Source organism: Betta splendens, chromosome 19 (genome assembly GCF_900634795.4).
Source record: "Betta splendens chromosome 19, fBetSpl5.4, whole genome shotgun sequence".
In the NCBI taxonomy this organism is placed as follows: Eukaryota; Metazoa; Chordata; class Actinopteri; order Anabantiformes; family Osphronemidae; genus Betta; species Betta splendens.
Window position 1 is genome coordinate 3,831,040 of NC_040898.2, and position 20,822 is coordinate 3,851,861.

At 42.7% G+C, this 20,822-nt stretch overlaps 5 protein-coding genes across 10 annotated transcripts; 2 read left to right on the forward strand and 3 right to left on the reverse strand.

The window, feature by feature from the left end:
• Positions 1–1,615: 1,615 nt before the first annotated feature.
• Positions 1,616–6,400, forward strand: meiob (meiosis specific with OB-fold). 3 transcript variants are annotated; one of them, XM_041068645.2, is made up of 14 exons: positions 1,616–1,839; positions 2,135–2,238; positions 2,395–2,452; positions 2,621–2,752; positions 2,862–2,934; positions 3,077–3,272; positions 4,017–4,117; positions 4,271–4,323; positions 4,493–4,588; positions 4,739–4,831; positions 5,253–5,397; positions 5,481–5,667; positions 5,877–5,963; positions 6,080–6,400. In XM_041068645.2, the coding sequence occupies exons 2-14, from the start codon at positions 2,182–2,184 to the stop codon at positions 6,194–6,196; spliced, it is 1,395 nt and encodes a 464-aa protein (XP_040924579.1). In that variant the 5' UTR covers positions 1,616–1,839; positions 2,135–2,181; the 3' UTR covers positions 6,197–6,400. The 3 variants fall into 3 exon arrangements, with proteins under 3 accessions (XP_040924579.1, XP_028991380.1, XP_028991379.1); XM_029135547.3 differs by having other exon boundaries at positions 1,617–1,896; XM_029135546.3 differs by lacking the exon at positions 1,616–1,839 and having other exon boundaries at positions 2,336–2,452.
• Positions 6,401–7,303: 903 nt separating this feature from the next.
• Positions 7,304–10,368, forward strand: mlst8 (MTOR associated protein, LST8 homolog (S. cerevisiae)). 2 transcript variants are annotated; one of them, XM_029133235.3, is made up of 9 exons: positions 7,304–7,381; positions 7,664–7,823; positions 8,073–8,124; positions 8,214–8,376; positions 8,466–8,541; positions 8,697–8,849; positions 8,940–9,064; positions 9,283–9,446; positions 9,984–10,368. In XM_029133235.3, the coding sequence occupies exons 2-9, from the start codon at positions 7,695–7,697 to the stop codon at positions 10,100–10,102; spliced, it is 981 nt and encodes a 326-aa protein (XP_028989068.1). In that variant the 5' UTR covers positions 7,304–7,381; positions 7,664–7,694; the 3' UTR covers positions 10,103–10,368. The 2 variants fall into 2 exon arrangements, with proteins under 2 accessions (XP_028989068.1, XP_028989069.1); XM_029133236.2 differs by having other exon boundaries at positions 7,310–7,381; positions 7,676–7,823.
• Positions 10,369–10,473: 105 nt separating this feature from the next.
• bricd5 (BRICHOS domain containing 5) lies at positions 10,474–13,635 on the reverse strand. Of its 2 annotated transcripts, none has more exons than XM_029133240.2 (6): positions 13,251–13,635; positions 12,997–13,134; positions 12,768–12,917; positions 12,584–12,691; positions 11,450–11,600; positions 10,474–10,973 (listed from the first exon to the last, which is right to left on the reverse strand). In XM_029133240.2, the coding sequence occupies exons 1-6, from the start codon at positions 13,290–13,292 to the stop codon at positions 10,879–10,881; spliced, it is 684 nt and encodes a 227-aa protein (XP_028989073.1). In that variant the 5' UTR covers positions 13,293–13,635; the 3' UTR covers positions 10,474–10,878. The 2 variants fall into 2 exon arrangements, with proteins under 2 accessions (XP_028989073.1, XP_028989072.1); XM_029133239.2 differs by having other exon boundaries at positions 11,450–11,603.
• A 168-nt stretch (positions 13,636–13,803) lies between these two features.
• On the reverse strand, positions 13,804–15,843 carry pgp (phosphoglycolate phosphatase). The gene is made up of 2 exons (XM_029133238.3): positions 14,808–15,843; positions 13,804–14,713 (listed from the first exon to the last, which is right to left on the reverse strand). Exons 1-2 carry the CDS (start codon positions 15,400–15,402, stop codon positions 14,388–14,390), a joined length of 921 nt encoding a protein of 306 aa, XP_028989071.1. The 5' UTR covers positions 15,403–15,843; the 3' UTR covers positions 13,804–14,387.
• Positions 15,844–15,985: 142 nt separating this feature from the next.
• zdhhc4 (zinc finger DHHC-type palmitoyltransferase 4) lies at positions 15,986–18,383 on the reverse strand. 2 transcript variants are annotated; one of them, XM_029133234.3, is made up of 7 exons: positions 18,149–18,383; positions 17,845–18,025; positions 17,366–17,439; positions 17,038–17,216; positions 16,814–16,939; positions 16,467–16,711; positions 15,986–16,389 (listed from the first exon to the last, which is right to left on the reverse strand). In XM_029133234.3, exons 2-7 carry the CDS (start codon positions 17,965–17,967, stop codon positions 16,090–16,092), a joined length of 1,047 nt encoding a protein of 348 aa, XP_028989067.1. In that variant the 5' UTR covers positions 17,968–18,025; positions 18,149–18,383; the 3' UTR covers positions 15,986–16,089. The 2 variants fall into 2 exon arrangements, with proteins under 2 accessions (XP_028989067.1, XP_055360026.1); XM_055504051.1 differs by having other exon boundaries at positions 18,234–18,373.
• Between the last annotated feature and the right edge of the window lie 2,439 nt (positions 18,384–20,822).

Genomic DNA, 20,822 nt, shown 5'->3' on the forward strand with positions numbered 1-20,822 from the left:
CTTCCCAGTCACATTTGCCCTTTCTCTCTGTCATCCCTCCCTGTCTCTGGATATAGTCTTGACTGGCTGCCGAGGCCACTGCAGAACATAATGATAATTCGTTCCATTCCTTTTTATTAAACCCATAGCCACACTGTTATTAGCGCTTGGTGAGGAGAGCTGTTCTGTAGCAACATGATGTCTTCCATATGTGATGTTACTACCATCCCAAGGACAGACGACCAGAAGATACACATGAAACAGCCTTTTTTTCCTTGAAAAGGTAGGAAGCAAAAAATGATTTTTGCATCTCAGTATGTCTATAATGAAACATTTATAACACTTTTTGTTAACTAACTTTATAATAACAAGTGTGTGACTAGGCAACGAGGTAGAGCTGCCAATCATCACAGACCCTGAGACAGAGGCCCTGGCCAAGTGTGCGCCCTCTACTCGCCACCTTTACAACAGGAAGGACATGGTCTAGCTGTAGCTGCAATATACAGTAGTCCAAGAGTTAGTTGAAAACAATTAGGTTAATGATATAGGTCAGTGTGTTTCACCAAGACAAAAGTATACATGTTCAGTTTTCGCAGGTTTGTCATTGAAGAAATCTGCTAGATCATTACACACAGTGAAGTAACATAGTCACTACCAGAGTGTACTGATGTCCTTAATATGGTAACACAAAAGTGTGATAATGCTTGTCACTCATTTCTCTATGCGGCTTTTCAACACCACATTATTAAAAGCGTTTAATAAGGTTTCCTCCACGGTCATATACAGTAGTCACGTCTCACTGGACATGAGCAAAGACAGAGTGCATTGTTCTACCAGAACACCAGCTGGATTTGATGGCTATGAGCTGGCTTAAGCCAGAATAGAGAGTCTAAAAGACTGTAAGAAGTGGCAAGAAATAGGAACATGAAAGATTAACGATGATTCTCAACAAACAAAAAGCAGAGTATGCACAAAAAATACAGGGAAATCACAATCTACACGACACTCAGAACAACGTGAAGACTATTATTTATCAAGAACCTATCAAAACATGAATAAAACTAATTTTTCTTTCTTTTTTCCTTTCCCAAATGTCAAAGGTCAGATGACATGACCACAAAGTCTATGGTTTCCTGGTGCCACGTTAACTCATAGACATCCTTGTTCTTGACCAGTTTTGTCAGGCCAACAGAGCTATATAATGTGACTGTGCGCCTCTATTTGCTGGCTTGTCCTCTTGTGCAGCTGTTTAAATGTTTACTGTACTAAAATATGTGGTGAAAGCCGGCCGTCACATTAGGCAACAACGCATTAACTCAGGTATTCATTAGATCCGGTAGTGTCTACTTGTTTGATGTGAAGAGGCTGCTCTTCAGCCTTCATGCATCAGCATCACAGCTACCCTGTGTTTGACAGGTACAAGTGCAAAATGAAGGAAAAGCAGTCAATGAGTATAAGTAGAATGTGTATATGTATTCTTAATTATTGCAATTTCTGCGTCAATATGCAATATATTATTACACTGACCATTGTGATTTATTTCATTGTACTTTTTATATACCTCATTTATACATTGAAGAATAAGAAGCAAGTTTATTTTAACAATGTATGAAGGTGACTGAATAATTGAGCCACAATAATTATTATTATAATTAAAAGTCTATTTGTTATACTATACAAAAGTATAGAAAATCGTATTTTTTTTTAAAGAAAGCTTAATTTTCATTATATTATTTTTTATTTTTTAATGCCACGTACTGTATACTAAATACTTAATGTAGATATTTCCGACTGTTATTAAAAGCATCACAGTTGCCAGTTGTCTCGTGCAGAAGCTTTACCGGGAAGAACAAGACGCAGGTAAATTCTGAACTGTAAATTAATATAGGTTTATGTGACTGTTGTACTTAAGTTAAGGTAAAGTATTCCCAAAATGATAATTAAGACGAAAATAACAGGTTGTTAACAGGTTCGCTAATTTTATTTCACACTAAGCTAACCTTAAACATGGATTTACTTTACTTACATTTTGTTCATTATGTTCATTTCAGCGTTAGTTTATGATAGAAATAAGAAATTACTTACATTTGTTTTATCTCGGGTGAAATTACAAGCGAATTATTACTAATGCCTTAATTGGTTTCTTACTTTACAGAGTTTGTAACAGTAATAAAAACGTCACCGGGATTCTGAATTAACAAAATGGCGGCTCAGACCTTCATTGCCATCGCTGAGCTGCATCCCAATATTTATCACCCAGTAAGTTCACATCAGTTTACGTTGTGGTATATTTCTCTTCATAAACCTTTGGTGTTGAGAACAGTCTGCACAATGACAATGTTGTTTCAATGTTAAGTGTGTGTTTTTGTTGTAGTTTTTTGTTGTTGTTGTTGTTGTTGTTGTTGTTGTTTTCAGAAAGTAGCCGGCGTCATTATTTGGAAAAGCGACGTCAAAAGCTTCCCTGACAGAAAAAGTTAGTATCTTTTTATTCCACCTACGTCTTTGTTGACGTAGGGTTGGATCTCGGTGTCTTGTACAGCAGCCCCCTCTGCTGGAGAAACGATTAATCCAGCGTATTAACTCCCTGAGATGTCTTCTCTGTTCTGTTGCAGCACTAACTAAACTTGTTTCTAAATTACAGATATTGGTTCCGATAGATTCACCTTTGGCTTCACCATTAGGGACTCACCTGACTTCTTCATTAATGTGGCAGCCTGGGGAAATGATGGCTACATCAACGGGCTCTCCAGCAGCTTCTGCATTGGGGACTGTGGTAACGAAGATGTATTTGTACACCTGGCAAATATTCTTGCATGCATATAAATATGAAACATGTACATAATGACATATATATGCAAAAACAATTTCTTATTGTTTTTTAGTCACAATTGAAAATCCTTTGATTTCTAACAAAGACCCAGAAAAGGGGGAACGATTCTGTCCTACAACACCAAGGTATGTGATACATATCTAATAATAACGCGCTCATGTTGCTTTATGAAAGTTGGTGAGAACAAGTGCTGAGTACAATATGAAGTAATACTGTAATATGTGATGCTGGTGCTACTGTATATGAGGGCTGTATTTGCTTTCTCAGTCGCTACAGGTTGCTGTTGACAGAGGCCCATTCCCAGGTGTGTCTGTGTGCTGACATGGATACCGCTGACAGACTGTTACCACTCATTCACATCCCTGTTAAGGATGTGAGAGATTTCTATTCCCTGGGAGACATAGTGGCCAACGGACAGAAGATGGATGGCACAATGATAAATATACTAGCTGCAGTAAAATCGGTAGGGTACATTCATATTAAGACAGTTATTGTACTGTTATAAATAAAGCAGTATGAAAAGTATGAAAGTTCATGTTGATTAACTTACACAGAAAACATGAGCAGTAGTACAGGGTTTACTGTCCCTATCATAATATAATTAGATTCCCATAAGCATGGATAGATGGATGATATGCAAAATACATGTTTGGTTAATAAACAGGTACTTTTGAACTACATTATTAGTGTTTTAATTTGGCAATTGAACAAAAAAATGATAAAAAGTGAATTCAATTGGGACGATGTACCTGGACTAACAGAAGGTTAACTGTGTTTACAATTTTGTAATATACTATATAATCTTTCTTCACCAACTGATTGTGGTTTGTCAACAGTTGTTTGTTTTCTCCAAAGTACATTCTGTCACAATATAATGGAAAATGTTGGTAAAAACTGGTTTAGTACACTATTTTCAGTCAGTCATGAAACAGTCAATCTGAAGCCAGGTTGGGAAATCTGCTTAAAGAGATACGTTTCTGACAATCAGTGTAGAAGCTGAGGAAATATTTCCTTTGTATAAAAATATGTCATGCCATTGCTCAACAGGCAGATTGTGTTTGTTTTGTCTTTTGATGACATTTTCAGTGCTAAAAACATGGTTCACAGTTCAGGATTAGGCCAGATTCTGTACTGAATGTCCCTACATTTTAAAATGAAGGCTAGATAAAGTAATAGGAACTTTGAACAATTCTGTTTACATTTTTAGATTGGAGAACCAAAGCACTTCACCACATCAGAAGGACGCAAAGGGCAGAGGCAGGAAGTTAAGCTTTTCGATGACTCTGCCCCTTCCTTCTCCCTCATCTGGTACATTGCATAACTTAATTCATTTGGACACCGTAGTCCTCGCATTTGCAGGATTTTCCATTTTATCTACCTTTAAGTTACTTTGGAGACACGTAATCTTTGTTTGACTTACTGAAGTTCACATATGACATATTTACTCTGTCTTGGTTTCAGCTGGGACAGAGAGGTCATTCAGCTCATGCAAAGTTTGAATCCTGGAGAGACGGGTAGGGTGCCAGTTGCTGCTCATTCTCAGATGACAAAATGATTTGATAAAATGCTATTTAGGTCTGCAGTACCATGTATTAAAGAGACACACATAGGTAGATTTTTGATATGACTGTGTTTATGTTTAATATCTAAGAATTCATTTTTATGTTTATTCTACATTCAAAGTGCTCTTCATTGCTGATGCAAAAATTAGCTTTGACAGCTTTCGAAAAGGCATGGCAGCAACTGTTAACTACAAAACAGTTATCACAGTCAATCCTGGTAAGACTTTCTGTCCTCTGCTGTCCAACTAATTCAACACCAGATTATTTATTTATTAAAACACGAGCAGACAGCTTGACACACTATATGATGTAGCCTATAGAATATTGTCATTGAGGAAAGGATTTCATAGTCATCATTTCTTCTTAGATACCCGAGAAGCCAGTCTGCTTTTCAGATATGCTAAAGAAGCGATTGAGTCCGGAGCTCTAGATGAAGATGAAAAGCCAGAGGACATTCCTGGTAGGAAAATGTAGTAAAGAATTCCTTATTCTTACTTACATTCTGACAGTATTACAATCAAGATTTTATTTTACTCGGCTATATTATTTGATTATCTATTAATAAATAAGCTCTGTATTTGCACAGTTGAACAGTTGGGTAAAGTTTAAGATATTAGAGTAATGGAAAAGTTGGATTACACAATTGGCACAATGATACATTTCTAGCAAATTTCTTACAAATACTCCCTCTGAACTGTCCTGATTATATCTATGCCATTGCGTGGCATGAGAAAACTGACATCTGTTAGCATTAGATAACTATTAAAATATTTTATTCATCCCCAGCCTATCAAACTATTCTCAGGTAACAGGAACTTTCTAACAGTCAACATGACTAAAGACGTGCAAAGACATACTGTATAATGTTTCTGTTTCTGCAGTGGATTCAATCACTGATGTGTACACAGTAGATCAGCTGAAACAGAAGGGCTGTGACACTTCAGAGCCTTTCTTTGGAATCACATACAGCTTCATGTCTAAGCTTAACCTTGACTTATCTGTTTCAAAAGTCATCAAGATGTGGTGGTAAGTGCACCAAGTAGACACAGTCGATAATAGCCATTCTACATATTGCCTATGCGTTAGTCTTTTTTTGACCTCTGTCTCAGCTCCAGGTGTAAGTTCCAGGTATCTGAAGATGCACAGGTCTGCACCAATAACCTATGTCCAGCAAGGGATGAGCCCTTCTCAACCACTACTGGCTTTAACCTCATGGTGGACTTCACAGACCACACTGGCACCCTGCAGGCCTGCACTCTCAGAAGCCCAGTGGCAGAGAATATGCTTGGCTGCACCGTCTGTACCGCTTTATTCTGCAATAAGATGATTATTTAGTCTTGATTCTAAATGTAGTACTGTTTGCAGGATAGGTCTGTGTAATATGCACAGTATGTGAAAAAAGGAAATAAATGGTCCAATTATTTAAACATATGTATAGAATCTGACTTCCAGCTGAGATAAACTGTTTTTTTTTTTGTTTGTTTTTTTCATTTTATTTGTTGCAGCCAGAGGAGTTTTTTAGTTTAACCGAGGATGAGCGGACTGCATTGAAATGGAAATTTCTTTTGGAGAGATGTAAAATATATGTGAAGGTATTGTAACTTTTTGCTTTTATGCAATTTAAATAAGCTTTACAAACATATACAGTACTGTAATCTTCCATAATCATATATATATATATATATATATATATATATGTGTGTTGTAGATAATCCCTTCCACTAAGATGAGGACTGGGATCAAGGGGATAGTCCTGGCCTGTTTGCTGGCTGACCCTGGAGAGGTTAAGCAGCACATGTCTGCCCTGCTGCAACAACTGGGATAACGAAAAGATACCATGCAATGAAAGCAGCTACTATTGTCGCCTTTACCTTCTTTAACAGAACTCATATTTATATATTTATATATATTGACTTCCTGTTTTTGTAGACAGATACTATTTATTTTATAGTAATTTATCTAATATATTTATTGAAGTGTTTATTTTTTACTTGGCTTTTGAAAATGTTAAATAAAATATTAATTCTTTTATTTAATGGTATTTCATTTAGAGCCAAGCACACAAATACAAAATATTTATCTCACGATTTAGAAGTAGGATGTCAATATAGGATAGGATAGGATAGGATAGGATAGGATAGGATAGGATAGGATACGACTTTATTATTCCTGCAATGGGGAAATGTTTGTGCTTACAGCAGCAGCATGATGGACAAAAAAGAAAAAGTAAACACCAACAGTACAAAGGTTGTGCAAAAGGAAATAACGGTTATAATAGTGCAAGAAAAAAACAGTAAACAACAGTAACAGTAAAAATATAATACCAGTAAAACACCAACAGAAAGGGAACCGGCGGATTGTGACAATTGTGTCTGTAGTGATATATTGTACAGCCTGATGGCTGTGGGGAGGAACGTAGCTCAAATTCCTGCATGGTGGGTGTAACAGTCTGGTGCTGAAGGAGCTGCTCAGAGTCTCAACAATGTAGTGCATCCATGATGGATGTTAGTTTAGTCAACATCCTCCTATCTTCCACCTCCTCCATGAACTCCAGTGTGTAGCCCAGGACAGAGACGGCTTTTTTAACTAGTCTATTACTTTTTTCAGAATTTTAAAAAGCATAGAAAAAAACATCATGCCAGAAGCTGTAACAGCCAAAATGACGCCAAAAATGATCGAAGACGAGATAAGGGTTAAAGAAGCTGTCCAACTTTTAGCAAGGAACATTTTATGACTGAAAATCTTGAAGAAGTTCCACTGACCTTTAGAAAGACTTCATCGATTTTTATGACATTGGTTATTTTCTTTCTGGTTAGTTTTAAATCTGAATAAACAATTCATACTTTTTTTCGTACATGTGCATCATCTATGTTTTTTTTATCCAAAAACGTGGTTCTGCTATTTATACAGTAGCAGAACGTAACATACAAGGCGGAACTATTATTATAGTGTGTGTTGCTAGGGGATAGATTACCGAGACGTGCCATACTGTAAACACCAACGACAGACGGTAATCAAAGCTTGTCTTATTTCTTGTGTTATCTAAGTTGACGTACTGTACACATGCAAATTTATACCCAACGAAAATTAAACTTCTGCGAAGTAGCTTGGAAACGTTATCTAATGCTAGTTAAATCTTTCCAGGCTACTTTGCTAGCGTTAGCATGTACGTTGTAACAAATATTGTTCAACGATTTATTTCTCTGCATGACAGCAATGTTGTATTTGTGTGCATACGGTTGAGGTAATGGCAATGAGAAAACTACAGACGCTGACTCTTCCTTCATTTTAGCGCCGCGCGCAGCATCATCTCTGACACAAGCATGAACGTGAACCAGGGGACGGTGGGCAGCGACCCAGTCATTCTCGCCACTGCTGGATACGACCATACAGTTCGCTTCTGGCAAGCTCACAGCGGCATCTGCACCAGGACGGTGCAGCACCAGGATTCCGTATCCTTACTGTAACGGACACACACGTTATAGTGAAATCCGAAACATCCAGAGGACTCACATTTACAAACTGGAACCTGGATTTAACTGGGGCTACAGTTAACCTTTCGAGATGTCCTGCTATGGCACTAAAACGACACTGTATCACTATAGCAGTATTACTGGGTTGTACCACTCTTGCATTCAGAAATTAGAAATAGGCTTTGAAGGTACAGATGAATATGCCATTACCTTAACATTTGTTTCCAGCAGGTAAATTCACTTGAGATTACACCTGACCGGAGTATGATTGCAGCTGCAGGTTAGTCCTCGTCATCATCTTCGTCAAACCAGGGCTGCATAATGCAATTATCACAGTTGCTTTAGCCTGTGTTTATGTTTGCTTTTAAGGTTATCAACACATCCGCATGTACGACTTAAACTCAAACAATCCCAACCCAGTAATTAACTATGATGGAGTCAGCAAGAACATCACATCTGTGGGATTCCATGAAGATGGACGCTGGATGTACACAGGAGGTGAAGATTGTATGGCTCGCATATGGGACCTGAGGTACAGACCTGTCTCAAAATAAATCAATAGGTTTAATTTAAAATTACCTAAAAGAAATTAACTAGCACAAATTATCTGTTCACCTGTAGATCAAGAAACCTTCAGTGTCAGAGAATCTTCCAAGTAAATGCTCCAATCAACTGTGTGTGTCTTCATCCCAACCAGGTGAGGTGTTAAATATACTCTGATTCCGAGTGGGCTATTACTAGTGCCAACTTCATAGGTCTGAAAGACACAGATGTATCTACCAATGTTAACTAGATCGTGCCAATGGCCTGAATACATAAAAAAATGCATTGTACTGTCACATGTTGTTTTAGGCAGAGCTGATTGTTGGAGATCAGAGTGGAGTAATTCATATTTGGGATCTCAAGACTGACCACAATGAGCAGCTGATTCCTGAACCAGAGGTCTCAATCAACTCAGTTCACATTGACCCAGATGCCAGTTACATGGCCGCAGTCAACAGCTCGGTCCGTATGAAATAGTTATTATTTCAGGAGAGTTATATTGCAGTATGTTAAATTTAAAGACTATTTTCATTTCTATTTTCTCCTTATCAGGGGAATTGTTTTGTCTGGAATCTTGCTGGAGGCATTGGAGATGAAATGACTCAGCTCAACCCTAAGACTAAAATCCCTGCACACAAACGCTACTCTCTCCGTTGCAAGTTCAGCCCTGATTCAACGTAAGAACTCTCTTCTTCAACCATCGACACCTTTTCTGTCTGTAAATGGTCCGGTAATGAAAATATTATTTTAACAGAAAAATATGAATGTTAATCAAATTAGTTTCACTTTTGCCTCTTCTGTTTGATACTTGAAGAAGATGCTGTTGTCCTCTGAGAATCGTAATTGAACGTGTTGTCGACACTATTAACTTTTTGTGTATTATTGTCTCCTCCAGACTTTTGGCCACCTGCTCAGCAGATCAGACGTGTAAGATCTGGAGAACATCCAATTTCTCGTTGATGACTGAACTAAGCATCAAGAGCAACAATCCTGGAGAGACATCAAGGGGCTGGATGTGGGACTGTGCCTTCTCCGGAGACTCCCAGTATATTGTAACTGGTCAGTTCACGAGCCTATGCAAACAATATTATTATGATATTATTAATTATTGTTTTACAGTCAGAACAAGACAGTGGGTGTTTTGGGTTTGTGTGAGTTCTAAATCTGGACAGTGTTAATGTAATTTATAATACAAACTAGTAATTATAATGACGCAAAGGGAGGAAATATTTTTTAGTTTCTGGTTGTTAGTGAACCACTATTAAAATGTGGGACACTTCCAGAAGTAAGCAGGATTGGGATGTTTGTTGATGAGAGTGTACTTGTTAAACAGATAAAACACACGGGCTCCCTCTGTTCTGCCTACTCTCAGCCAGTGGAGAAGCAGGGATAGTTGAACAAAGAGCAGACGTCGTGGCATCGCCATCCTTACCATTCTTCCTAACCCTTAAAAATTATTAAATATTAATTTTTTTTTAATTAAAATTTCACTTTGTTATTTTTAGTTGTCAGTAGGTCAATCGCTATAACTTGAATGACAAAAAGCTGAATGATTGAGATCTCGGTGTAAACCTAAGGTATTTTTTTTATCTGCAGCTTCCTCAGACAACCTAGCTCGTCTGTGGTGCGTGGAGACCGGAGAGATCAAGAGGGAATACAGCGGCCATCAGAAGGCCGTGGTGTGTCTCGCTTTCAACGACAGTGTGCTCGGCTGAGGAGGAGAAATCAGACCAGAAGCAATGACACTGGGGATGGCGCAGTCGCTGCATCAGTGAAACAATGTTAGACAAGCAGCAAACTCTTTCCATGAAGGTGTTTATGTGTCGACGTCAGTGGGACCTACTTGCTCTTATATTAAGTGTGAATGAACAATAATATGGCTCTTCTTGCCATTTTCCTGTGAAGTGTTCAGTCAGAAGAAAACACATGGTAGTGAAAATCAACTGCCCTATAAAAGTCCTCATAAAAGTTTAAATTCAAATCTTTGTGCGCTGTTGTATCAGAAGTCATTTCATACTCTTCTTATAATGATTACATGGAGTGTTAAGAGTAAATTATGTACAGAATGAAGACAAGTCCCTCACTGTTCTTTTCCAGCCTGAGAAAAACTGGACATTGGAAATATCCAACAGGCTTTTATTAGACAGATGAAAACACTGTAGCAGTGGTTACAGTTGCACAGTTAAATGCAAGTACAAAAAAAGGGGATTTTTATTCTACAATGTCTGAAGTCTGCCACATTCACAGGGCATTTTCCATGACGAGGGTGACGATGGGGCTGTGGTGATAACTGTGACAGCCTGTCTCCATCTCCTCTCTGTCGGAAGGACGGACAGGAACTCGAAGAGTTGGCTGTTCGTTGGTTTACTGGCAGCTGTATGGCACGAAGGAAACTCAATGCTGGCTTGTTTCTGTTTTTTTATAAAGGAAGCTAAAAAGGCAACTTTGTTTCCCTGATGATTTGCTGGGACAGTACGAAGGAAAAGCACCATCACTCTGGGAGGTAATAGAAGCAAACGGACACACAGACGTTACTGGGGAAGCAGATGTCGATGCAGAAGTAGACCAGCCTCTGTTTGCCAGGACCTGACCAAGACAAAATGATACAGATCTAAAGCAACAGGATCAGGTTGTAAATAGCATGTTTTTTAATTAATACAGCTTTGGGATTTCAGCTACAGAGGCCAGACAAAATAAGAGTACTTGACCTGTGAAATATATATCTGCAAAATTTTGCATGCCTCAAATTTTTTTTGAAAAACCTTTATCATCAGATGATGCTGATTATATCAACTAATGTACATTATACTAAAGTATCAGTAGTTTTTTTCAGGCCACCCTTCACTGCAGCAGTGAAAAGGTCACTGCAAAGCATGGGTAGTCTTAGGTTTCAGCCGGACATGTTGAGTTCATGGGTCTGCCAGCTGCCTAATTTTAACTTTGCTGGTGCACAGGGCACGTGTAGATTGACAAAAAAGCCAGGAGCTGATATTGTGGTGAAAATGGTCGTGTCAGGCCCATGTTCAACACCTGAAGAAAGCAGAAAGCCTGGCTGTGCTCACCCTTGGCCATCCGGGTCCAGTGAACGGACCTGTCCTGACACAGAGCCTGCAGCGGCTTCTCCAACGCGGCCGCCTCCACCTGACTGGCTGCCAGCACGCCCAGGAACTCCATCTGCCTCTGGGTTTCATTGGCAGAAAGGCGGAACCGGCTCTGCTGAGGACAGAATCACAGCGTCTTAACAGAAAATCCACAACAGACGAGTAGAGAAACCCACAAAAGTTCCTCCTTCCTCATGACGTCTAAACACTTGCACGTTTGTGCTATTCTTTAGCTCAAAGGCTGTGTGTAATTGTGCCACTTACACCTCTGATTGGTTCTGATGGTGAACCACTTAAAATAGTGTTACACCCGAGTGCCTCACGTAACCACCTCTGCCGTAGAAGGGACCAAGGACGCCATTGTGACACCACGTCTCCTCTCAGTCCACAGAGGCCTACACTTATCGCAGATTAAATGACCACAATCAGCAGCAGTGCTATATGAGTCACGTGACACCACGGGAAAAAGATCACAAAACCGCTCGAATGCAGCTTTTGATGCGTGGAAACAGGCTATTGTGCAGAAGGATGATAAGGCAGAGGAACGGCTCTCAGTTTACCGGCGTGGCTCATCGTTGGCCTCGTACCAGTCACCTGTAATAATGAACAGGGCTCGATTTTGAATTGACCCACTGTGTGTCCCCGTCCTGCTGACCGCTGCATCGGGCTCTATTTTAATCAACACAAACAGAGGAGTCTTAAAAGCGCGAAGGGGCCTCACACAGAGTGGCCATTGTGCCTGCTCCAGGACTCTTTGTAAGAGGACCCCGGCAGGTCCACGGGGGTGGAAGGATCGCATGATGCTGAGGAATTCAGCCATGGAGGTGAGAGAGCGGGGCTATGCTTTTCCTAAAGGCCCTGTATACTTCACCCGTCTCTGCATACGGAGCGCTGGGAAGCCACGCGAGACATATGGAACCCAGTACGCCGTGGCTAAGTGGGACCTGTGAGCTGCACAAACGCCAGTTCTCACATTAGTGAGGCACAGACTTTGGAAACACCTGGGAATCCTGAAAGGGCAGCCCCACCTCCAATATGCTTACGGTGCGTCTCACGTATCCTGAACATTCAGGGAAGCCATAATGCACATCAGACCTTGTGCGCTGACTCGTGAAGCAGGGAGTGCACGTGGTCGTAGTCCGGCTGCTCCATCTTTCGCAGGAAGCAGCTGTCCTGGTGGACGGGTTTGTAACATATCAACCCCTGCGACACAGCAGACAAACACACGCTGGTTACGCCGTCGTTCCGTGGAGCTCGTGGGTAAATCGCCAGTACGTACATGTTTGACATCAAAGACCACGGTGGACCTTTGATTTGGTGCCGAGGCCACGGAGAACGTCACCACGTGGTTCTGCTGGTCCACAACCGCCGTCTGGTTGATCGCGAGCCCGACCTCATCGGGAACCGTGATCCTCACCACCTGCAACGACTGGAGCGACAAGCCTCCGTGTTAGGAACGACAGCGGCGGCGTGGAGGTGTTGTGTTACCGTAGGTGCAGGCGCCGCACCTGGGAGGACGGCCGTGACAGCCCGAGGTGCCACGTCAGGCCGAGGACCAGGACCGTCAGGAGCAGGGAGGCCGACAGGCTGAGCCACAGCGCTCGGTGCGGGAAGCGGCACCGCGGCGACGCCACTGGGCCCCCACCCTAGCGGGACGGCGCCACACACAGGACGCACGTAAACAGGCTGCTCAGACGAACCCTGACCCACACACAGTCACCGGCGGCCCCCACGCGGGTCGGGCCCCTTCCCGCCGCCCTACCTCCTCCACGTGGTTTTCCGAACGCTTGCAGCACATGGCCATCCTGCGACGCCGGGCGGCTCCTCGCGCGCTCTGCCTCCTGCTGCGAGCTCTCAGCGCGGAGCTGTGGTCATGACCGGCGCTGCCCGGGACTCCTGCACACCTGACCGGCTCCTCTTTGTGCCCCACAGACCTCCCCCTTCGCCCCCCTCCTCCTCCTCCTCCTCACACAAACAGAACCCTGAATGGCGCCACCAATCGAGATTTATTCCACAGAATCCCCCCCTTATTTACGCCTTCCCATTCGAATATGACTCCTATATATAATATGTCTCTTCTTTCTACTCGTGTGCATATTGTGCATGCATATGCGTGCACAAGGAATTGGCCACCTTCCCGAGCCAGATAATGGACAATGGGGCGAGACGGGCGCCGCGTGGAAAGCTCCTCTCACCAGGCGAGAGGTGATACGCGCCTCCGGCTGCCGCCGCATCCGCGCGACGACAGCCCAAGGTGACTTTAAAGACAGCTCCAACTGGAGCTCAGCTCCGCGGAGAGAAGAGGCTGAGGTCGGTTTCGTTAAGATAGTTTGTTTTATTACACATCTGAGCATTATATCCATTGTTTATGGGGACATTTAGAAAGAAAGAAAAATCTATTGTGTGGATGACTTGCACTTATTCGCCATTGGGCTGTGACAACATTCACTCTCTACTTAAAACACACAGAGCAACAGCAAAAGCAGTTCAGTGCCTTCTCCCCTCATTCCCTGATTCTATGTCTAGTGCTTTAAACCTGAACACACGTCTTGTGAAACTCTAGACACTTATTTCTCTTCCCTTTTTTTTGACTTGAGTTTGGGAGATTGTGTCACAGACTGAGCAAGAGTTCTTTCAAAGAACAGTGCACCTCTTCCTCTAAAAGCAAACACTGTTTACTTGTAAACGCTTAAATTAGATTCAAACAATACTGGAAATCATTGTTCATATTTGATCTATAACTAATTACTTATATCATGGTTTTCATGTGGTTTAACAAATCACAAGTCTTGATTTTGGAATCTCGGTCGTTAAATGTAACAAAATATATTCCCTTTTAGAGGCCATAGACGACATGTGAGAGTGTGGCCAGACTCCTCGGGTTTTCGGTCCGGACGTCTCATCCCTGCAGCGCCGGAAGGAGGTCCGCGATGCTGTCCACGTAGTAATCCGGCACCATCCCCTGGCGCTCCGGGCAGCCGCTCCTCTGATGGGCCTCGGCGTCCGCCACGGAGCTGACCCCCGTCAGCGTGAGCAGGGTCTTCAGGCCGCAGTTGGAGCCGAGCAGGATGTCCGTGTCCAGGCGGTCGCCGACCATCAGGCAGCGGCCGCGCTCCACGCCGAACTTGGAGGCCACGCAGTCGAACATGAAGCGGTGGGGCTTCCCCACCGTCTGGGCCCGGCGCTGGGCGGCCGTCTCCACGGCCTGCAGGAGGCAGCCGGTGCCTGGAGGAGGAGGTCAGAGTATTAAACTGGCCCCATATCTTATAGTTAGTTAATATCCATGCTTACAGGTTATTGTAAACGTGACTGCTCCTACCTGGGACTGCCTTGCCCCCCTCCAGGGGCAGCTTGGTGTCCCTGTTGGTTCCCACAAACAGACAGTCCCGTTGGCTCAGGTACTGGAAGGCTCTATTCATCTTCATGTAACTGAAGTGCTCATCGAAACCCACCACCACCGCCTTCACCTCGGGGTCCAGAGGCACGTTGGCCCAGTCGGCCTGCCTGCCGACGATGTGATCGGCCCCCACCCCGGTGTGCGGGATGCCCATGGCCTCCAGCTCCTGCCTCATCGCGTCGCTGCCGATCAGGTAGACCTTCCCCTCCACGTGACACACCGTCTTCAGGTACACGGCGGAGCAGTACGCGGTCCCGAACACCTCCTCTTCGCTCACGTTGAAGCCCATGCCCGACATCTTCTCCGCGTACATCCGCCGCGTCTTGCTGCTGTTGTTGGTGACGAAGAAGACGCGCTTGCCCTTCTCCTTGAGCCGGTTGATGACCTGCGCGGCGCCGGGGATCGCCTGGTCGCCGCGCCAGATCACCCCGTCGCAGTCGAACAGCACGCTGTCCACGGAGTCCAGCAGCTGCTCGATGAGCGCCCCGCTCAGGCGCGAGCACTTGGACGCAGACATCACGGCGTCTTCTCCGCTATGACTCCCCCGGTGGCTCCGATCGCCGGCTCCGCACGCGCCGTGACTGTGCGTCTCGTGTCCCACTGAGAGCGGCGGCGTCGCCTCCGGCGGTCATGCGCGTCTGTGGTGCTGGAGTCACGGTCGCGCCGTTTAACCTTCCTGGCACCTTTTAAGCGACTCTAATCTATCGATTGCTAATAAATGTAGTGTTGAAATGCACCAGAGATCCTGACCTTCCACCGGGTATTACATCAACTCTCCACTTAGTTCCGCACTGTCTTAAAGCGACAGTACCACGATACTGACGTCCACACGTGTCTTTCTGGATCCAAAGTTTGGTTCGTGTCTTTAAGGCCAATATTGCTAAACTAGTCGCGATAACGCCATTAGGTAACTCTTTTATAATATTTAGTTTAAATAGATAAAATTTGTTTACTCTGAGAAGCACGTATTTTTGTACTGCAGGTTGCTGCTACCTGCTGCAACCTAAGGTAACAGACTGTTATTTGACACAATAAAAATGATTATGATTGAATGACTATGTCCAAATCATTACAATGTGTAAGAGACACCAAAGCCCATATAAAAATTAGTAAACTTTATTTCTCCAGTCAGCTTTAGGGAGACACAAACTCTAAGGCCACATACAGTAAATGCAGCATTAAAACAGAGAAGGCTATAGTGTCTTTAGTTGTGTTTTTTCTTAACAGGTTGCGGAGGAAAGAAAATCTCCCCCAGGTTTCGGAGGAGCCCTCGGCTGTAGAAAGACCTCGTGGAGTGGTCTGGCACTGGGCGATGATGATGATGATGATGATGGTCTGGGTGACAGTGCTGACAAACGTGACCCCTACTTTTGTACCACTCGTTGGACGTCTGGTTGACAAGTGCCAGGTAGAAATGGAACAAAGCGTAACCCGCAAGGAGGAAGAAGACGAAGACCACGAAGCCCAACATGAAGACAATTCTGGGGAAGGTCAGGAACAGATGCTGTAAGGGGAGAGCAAAGTGGTTATTTCAGTTTGTAATAAATGTAATCAATGTACGTCAGCAGTTTTGAGTCCGACCTGTGCCACAAACAGGGGCCCCGCTGACTGCTGCTGGCCGTGCTCATCTATGTAACTGGCCCTGAGAAGCCCCGAGCGTAGCACAGTGTGAAGCAGCATGTCCCCTGTTAGCAAGGAGATGGCTGCTGCCATGGCACACACGCTGAAGAGGTACAGCAGGAAGTAGCGCGTGTTCCGAGCGCCGATGCAGTTGTTCACCCAGATACAGTGGTGGTCAAAACGCAGGACGCATCTGTTGCAAAGCCCTGAAATACACACAGTATTTTCCTCAGTCCAGTGATGGCAACAGGAGTTCCAAATAAATATTTAACCATCCAGACGTATTTTCAGTATACTTAAATTCTTACTGCAGTGTTTGGAGCGAGCTGGTTTGACAAGCTGGCAGGAAGGACATGAGACTCCTGGGTGAAACAGCTTCTCATCATATGGATACATAAGGAGCTGGCCAGAAACTTTTTTCATTGTCACTGTGCCTGTCAGGGGAGGGATCAGGGTGAGAGACATTTTGGAAGAAACATGGCACTGTTGCACATTACAACGATTTGTATTTGTCTACTATTCCAACATTAACCTGGATCTCGTTTGATACAGAGGTAGAAGAGGTAGGTCTTGATGACCAGCAGGACGTAAGGCACAGACAGGCTGGTGAGGGTGGTGTCCATCTCCCTGCAGAAGCCAAACACCTCATAGGAGAACTCCAAATACACAGCGCTCTCCAGTAGGATGTGCAGATAGATGAACACGTTGCTTCTGAAATCAGGGGGAAGTGACACCAATTTAACAAAAACCTTGAGAAGAGAATGCAAGACTAAAATTATGTGTAAGTAAGTACCGCTATTACACTGTATACATACTGTTTGTTACAAATACTATGAAACTGGGTTTATTTCAGTCCCAACCTTTGATGAAACAGCCTGTGCAACATCCGCGTTAAAAAGCGTTGGATCCACATTGGTGTGAAGGAGCTAAACACCTGGAAAGAAAACCAGCATCAGATCTAACTGCGGCGGAGAATAAGGAACTACATTTACAAACGGATACGTGAGCAATCATTAGTTCATCCATCGACGCCTGCCGCGCAAAGAAATGTCTTGCGCCCGTATTCTAGGGTTTACAGCAGTAAAAACCGTCCCAAATGCGCTTTCCCAATAATACGTCTGATCTGTTCTAATTATAGAAAAACTACTAAATTATCATTGCATATGTACAATAAAGCTTACATTTAATGAAGGTCGGAATACCTTTACTGAACAATTTTTGAATTTAGTCGAAGTTAAGAGTGTCGCCTTAAACTGTAATTTCGCCTTTGTAGGTGGAATAGCGCCACGCAGTGTCGCTTTGCTTTCAACGTGCTGTCACGAAGCTCTAGTAAACTTACTTTTGCTACATAACTGAACACTGTGTGAAACGGAGTTTCCTGCTGGCCCGAGTATTTGCAGACAAGGGCTATACATGTCAGCACCACCACCACGTAGATGGCAAACAGCGTCAGGAAATCCATGTCTCTGGCGGCATCACAGGCAAAACAGGTGGCAGAATGGACAGATGGTGGAAGGCGGCTACGGACGGGCAGAACACAGGGATCATACGTTAGTCGTGTAGCCTGTTTAAAGTGGTGAATGTTCATAAACCACTACTGATACGGCTTGTAAACATATACGATAGCATGCTAACAAACTCACCTGCCTGGTACCTGGTGCTCAAACCTGCGTATCCATTGATTATCGCTTACTTTGCTTCATAAAGTCCGTTTATTCCTTCCCTTACCTTCTAGCAGAGGTCACACATGCGGTCTTTTAGTGTTTTAGTTTATGTAAACAGTGAGTTCGGTTAAAGCTCTGGCCACTAGCTTTACGTTTGGCCCATGTTCTGTGAAAACATGCTACTTCCTTAGCATCCATGTAGCTAAAAATCAAAGCTAACAGTTTTCGGTGCTTTGAATTTACGGGCGACCAAGTTAATTGGTGACCGATTTCCGAATGCAGCACCGGTTGCTCGCAGTTAAGAAAGTTAGCATATTATCCGTTTACATTGATTTGTTTAGAGCATATCGTGGTATTATGTAATAATTCGCCGTGTTCTTGTTTTAAACATTACGAGACAAATTTAACGAGAGACTGCATTCGGAAGGTGGTCAGCAGTTAACATGGTCACTCGTAAGTACGAAACACCGAGTTGATGCCGCTGCATGACAGTAGGCAAAATTATTTGTTATTATCAACTCTGCTGACCCTAATGTTTTGGGACATTGAGAGTTGAAAGTATGAAATATTTTGTCTATAATAAATATAAAGAGTATCACATCAAAATATACATGCACCGTTTTAATACCGTCCTTTTAAAGTTAAAGTTTAACATGCAACCCATCACAGACTAGTGTTTTACAAAGTCTCTAAAGTAGTTTTTACGGTACACTGGCCATTTTTTTGATTACAACAATAGTAATTTTACAAAACCAATTTTGCCCATAAAATCTTGAAAATATAAAGCATTCTATGCTGATTATTAAGTCAGAAAGTTGCGTCAGAATTAGAATTGTTTAGTAAAGTAAATGTAGCAATGTGAAAGGTATATATGACTTTAGATAAAGTATAAATTTACTTGTTCAAAATTGTTGCACCTCAAATTTGTTTAGCCCAGTAATTGAGTAAGTTAACAGCACTGGACTAACTGTAGCTTATTCTTTACTTCACTTAGAATTACACTACATATTCAAATTATGAATTTTGACTTTGATGTTTGAATCAATAGCTAATTCCGAGTCACTCAGTTTCTGTCTCTGTCATCCAGGACTCTACACAACAACACAAGACACCTGTTGGATCTGGTTGCGGTCATGGCTCAGCACTCATGTTACAGCTCACAGCGCTGGAGAGGGGAGCTTTACTCAGGAGCTGTGTGCACATGTCTACGGATGCTGTTTAAAAAGGTGAGCGATGCGTGGTCATCCTTGTGTGTAGATTTACAGCAAATGTCTGCTTAACAGGTAGTTTGTGAGATGTGTGTTGAGTTTGGGGCTGAGCGTTGCAAGTAAAAAGGCATCAATAAATATAGCTTTCTAAGATCCTTTAGTGTTACGTAGTATTGTGTTTTTCCTGAAATATCTAAATGATTTTTTTCTGAAGAGACTAATTGAGTAGCAGGGTTTTAGAGAGTCTGCGAAATGTCATGGTCTTTCCATCTTTACATTAATCATATTGTAAGTGTGTGTGAGAAGAGTGTGACTGTGTGTTTGGACCTACAGGCACTTGTGTTTAATAATTAAGTTTGGGCCGTACTGGCTGTCCCTTATTGTGAGCTGTATCACTAATGACAGTTCAGCAGATCTGCATGTTTCTTCACTTTCTCTTCAGCTTGAATTAACTTGCATCTAAATATTTTTAACCGCAGGTTAATGACACAATTTACTACTAATCAGTAAATTAATATCATAAAAGAAGTATAACTGCAATAGAATGTCAAAGATAGATAATACATCAGTGGTTTTTGATGTATCCCTTTTTAGCATTACTGTATATTCCAATGTGAAAGAAACAAATTGCATTTATTTATGTTTAACAGAAGGAACAGTTATTCTACCTTTTTATAATTCTACAACAAAAGTGTTTACATATTCAGGGTATTTTAAAAATAAGATGTTTTTAATTAATTCTAGGGGACATTACCAAAGACTTGGACAGTCAAGAACAGAACACACACTCTGTGTGTGTGTGTGTGTGTGTGTGTGTGTGTGTGTGTGTGTGTGTGTGTGTGTGTGTGTGTGTGTGTGTGTGTGTGTGTGTGTGTGTGTGTGTGTGTGTGTGTGTTTTTCCACCAGCACACAAATACAGTATGTAGCTGTGTGAGTCATGGTTTCATCTTTTTACGTAGCTTTGTTAACATCTGGTCAGGCCTAAGTAAAATGTTTGGAAATTTTAGAAACTCTTTAGAAAAGATTGGATCAGCAAGACTGTTATGTTCTTAATGTACTGTCGATCAATTTTGCATCAATGCTTAGTGTTATTATTCTTGAAGGGATAACGTAGATCTGTCTGTCTGTCTGTCTGTCTGTCTGTCTGTCTGTCTGTCTGTCTGTCTGTCTGTCTGTCTGTCTGTGAATTCATCTAAACTGATCCTTTGAGGTTGATTTTGTCCATGTTCACCCACACACACTGACATGCTGTATCACCTTCTTACGATAGCGCTCCGTCATCAGGGTGGTGCATGTGTTCCTCCACTATTAATGACAGAGGGTGGAGGAGCTGAAGATTCAGCTCATAATCCTACTAATCCCACAGACTAAAGTCTTACATTGCCCCTGCTCCGTCCCAGTGGACTCAACATTACAACGTGCTCACACGCGCGGGGCGCAGCGAA

Excerpts from the sequence above, each read along its gene's own strand:
- meiob (XM_029135546.3), top strand. Across the intron at positions 2,753-2,861 it reads CTTCTGCATTGGGGACTGTG|TCACAATTGAAAATCCTTTG; the intron begins GTAACGAAGATG and ends ATTGTTTTTTAG. Across the intron at positions 5,668-5,876 it reads AGAATATGCTTGGCTGCACC|CCAGAGGAGTTTTTTAGTTT; the intron begins GTCTGTACCGCT and ends TATTTGTTGCAG.
- mlst8 (XM_029133235.3), top strand. The coding sequence starts at position 7,695 with ATGAACGTGAACCAGGGGACGGTGGGCAGCGACCCAGTCATTCTCGCC. Across the intron at positions 8,125-8,213 it reads GAGTATGATTGCAGCTGCAG|GTTATCAACACATCCGCATG; the intron begins GTTAGTCCTCGT and ends TTTGCTTTTAAG. Across the intron at positions 9,447-9,983 it reads CTCCCAGTATATTGTAACTG|CTTCCTCAGACAACCTAGCT; the intron begins GTCAGTTCACGA and ends TTTTATCTGCAG.
- bricd5 (XM_029133239.2), bottom strand. The coding sequence starts at position 13,292 with ATGGCCATGTGCTGCAAGCGTTCGGAAAACCACGTGGAGGAG. Across the intron at positions 12,918-12,996 it reads TGTCACGGCCGTCCTCCCAG|TCGTTGCAGGTGGTGAGGAT; the intron begins GTGCGGCGCCTG and ends TTGTCGCTCCAG. Across the intron at positions 11,604-12,583 it reads TTCACGAGTCAGCGCACAAG|CAGAGCCGGTTCCGCCTTTC; the intron begins GTCTGATGTGCA and ends TTCTGTCCTCAG.
- pgp (XM_029133238.3), bottom strand. The coding sequence starts at position 15,402 with ATGTCTGCGTCCAAGTGCTCGCGCCTGAGCGGGGCGCTCATCGAGCAG. Across the intron at positions 14,714-14,807 it reads GGGGGGCAAGGCAGTCCCAG|GCACCGGCTGCCTCCTGCAG; the intron begins GTAGGAGCAGTC and ends CTCCTCCTCCAG.
- zdhhc4 (XM_029133234.3), bottom strand. The coding sequence starts at position 17,967 with ATGGATTTCCTGACGCTGTTTGCCATCTACGTGGTGGTGGTGCTGACA. Across the intron at positions 17,440-17,844 it reads TGTTCAGTTATGTAGCAAAA|GTGTTTAGCTCCTTCACACC; the intron begins GTAAGTTTACTA and ends TTTTCTTTCCAG. Across the intron at positions 16,390-16,466 it reads GGCCCCTGTTTGTGGCACAG|CATCTGTTCCTGACCTTCCC; the intron begins GTCGGACTCAAA and ends CTCCCCTTACAG.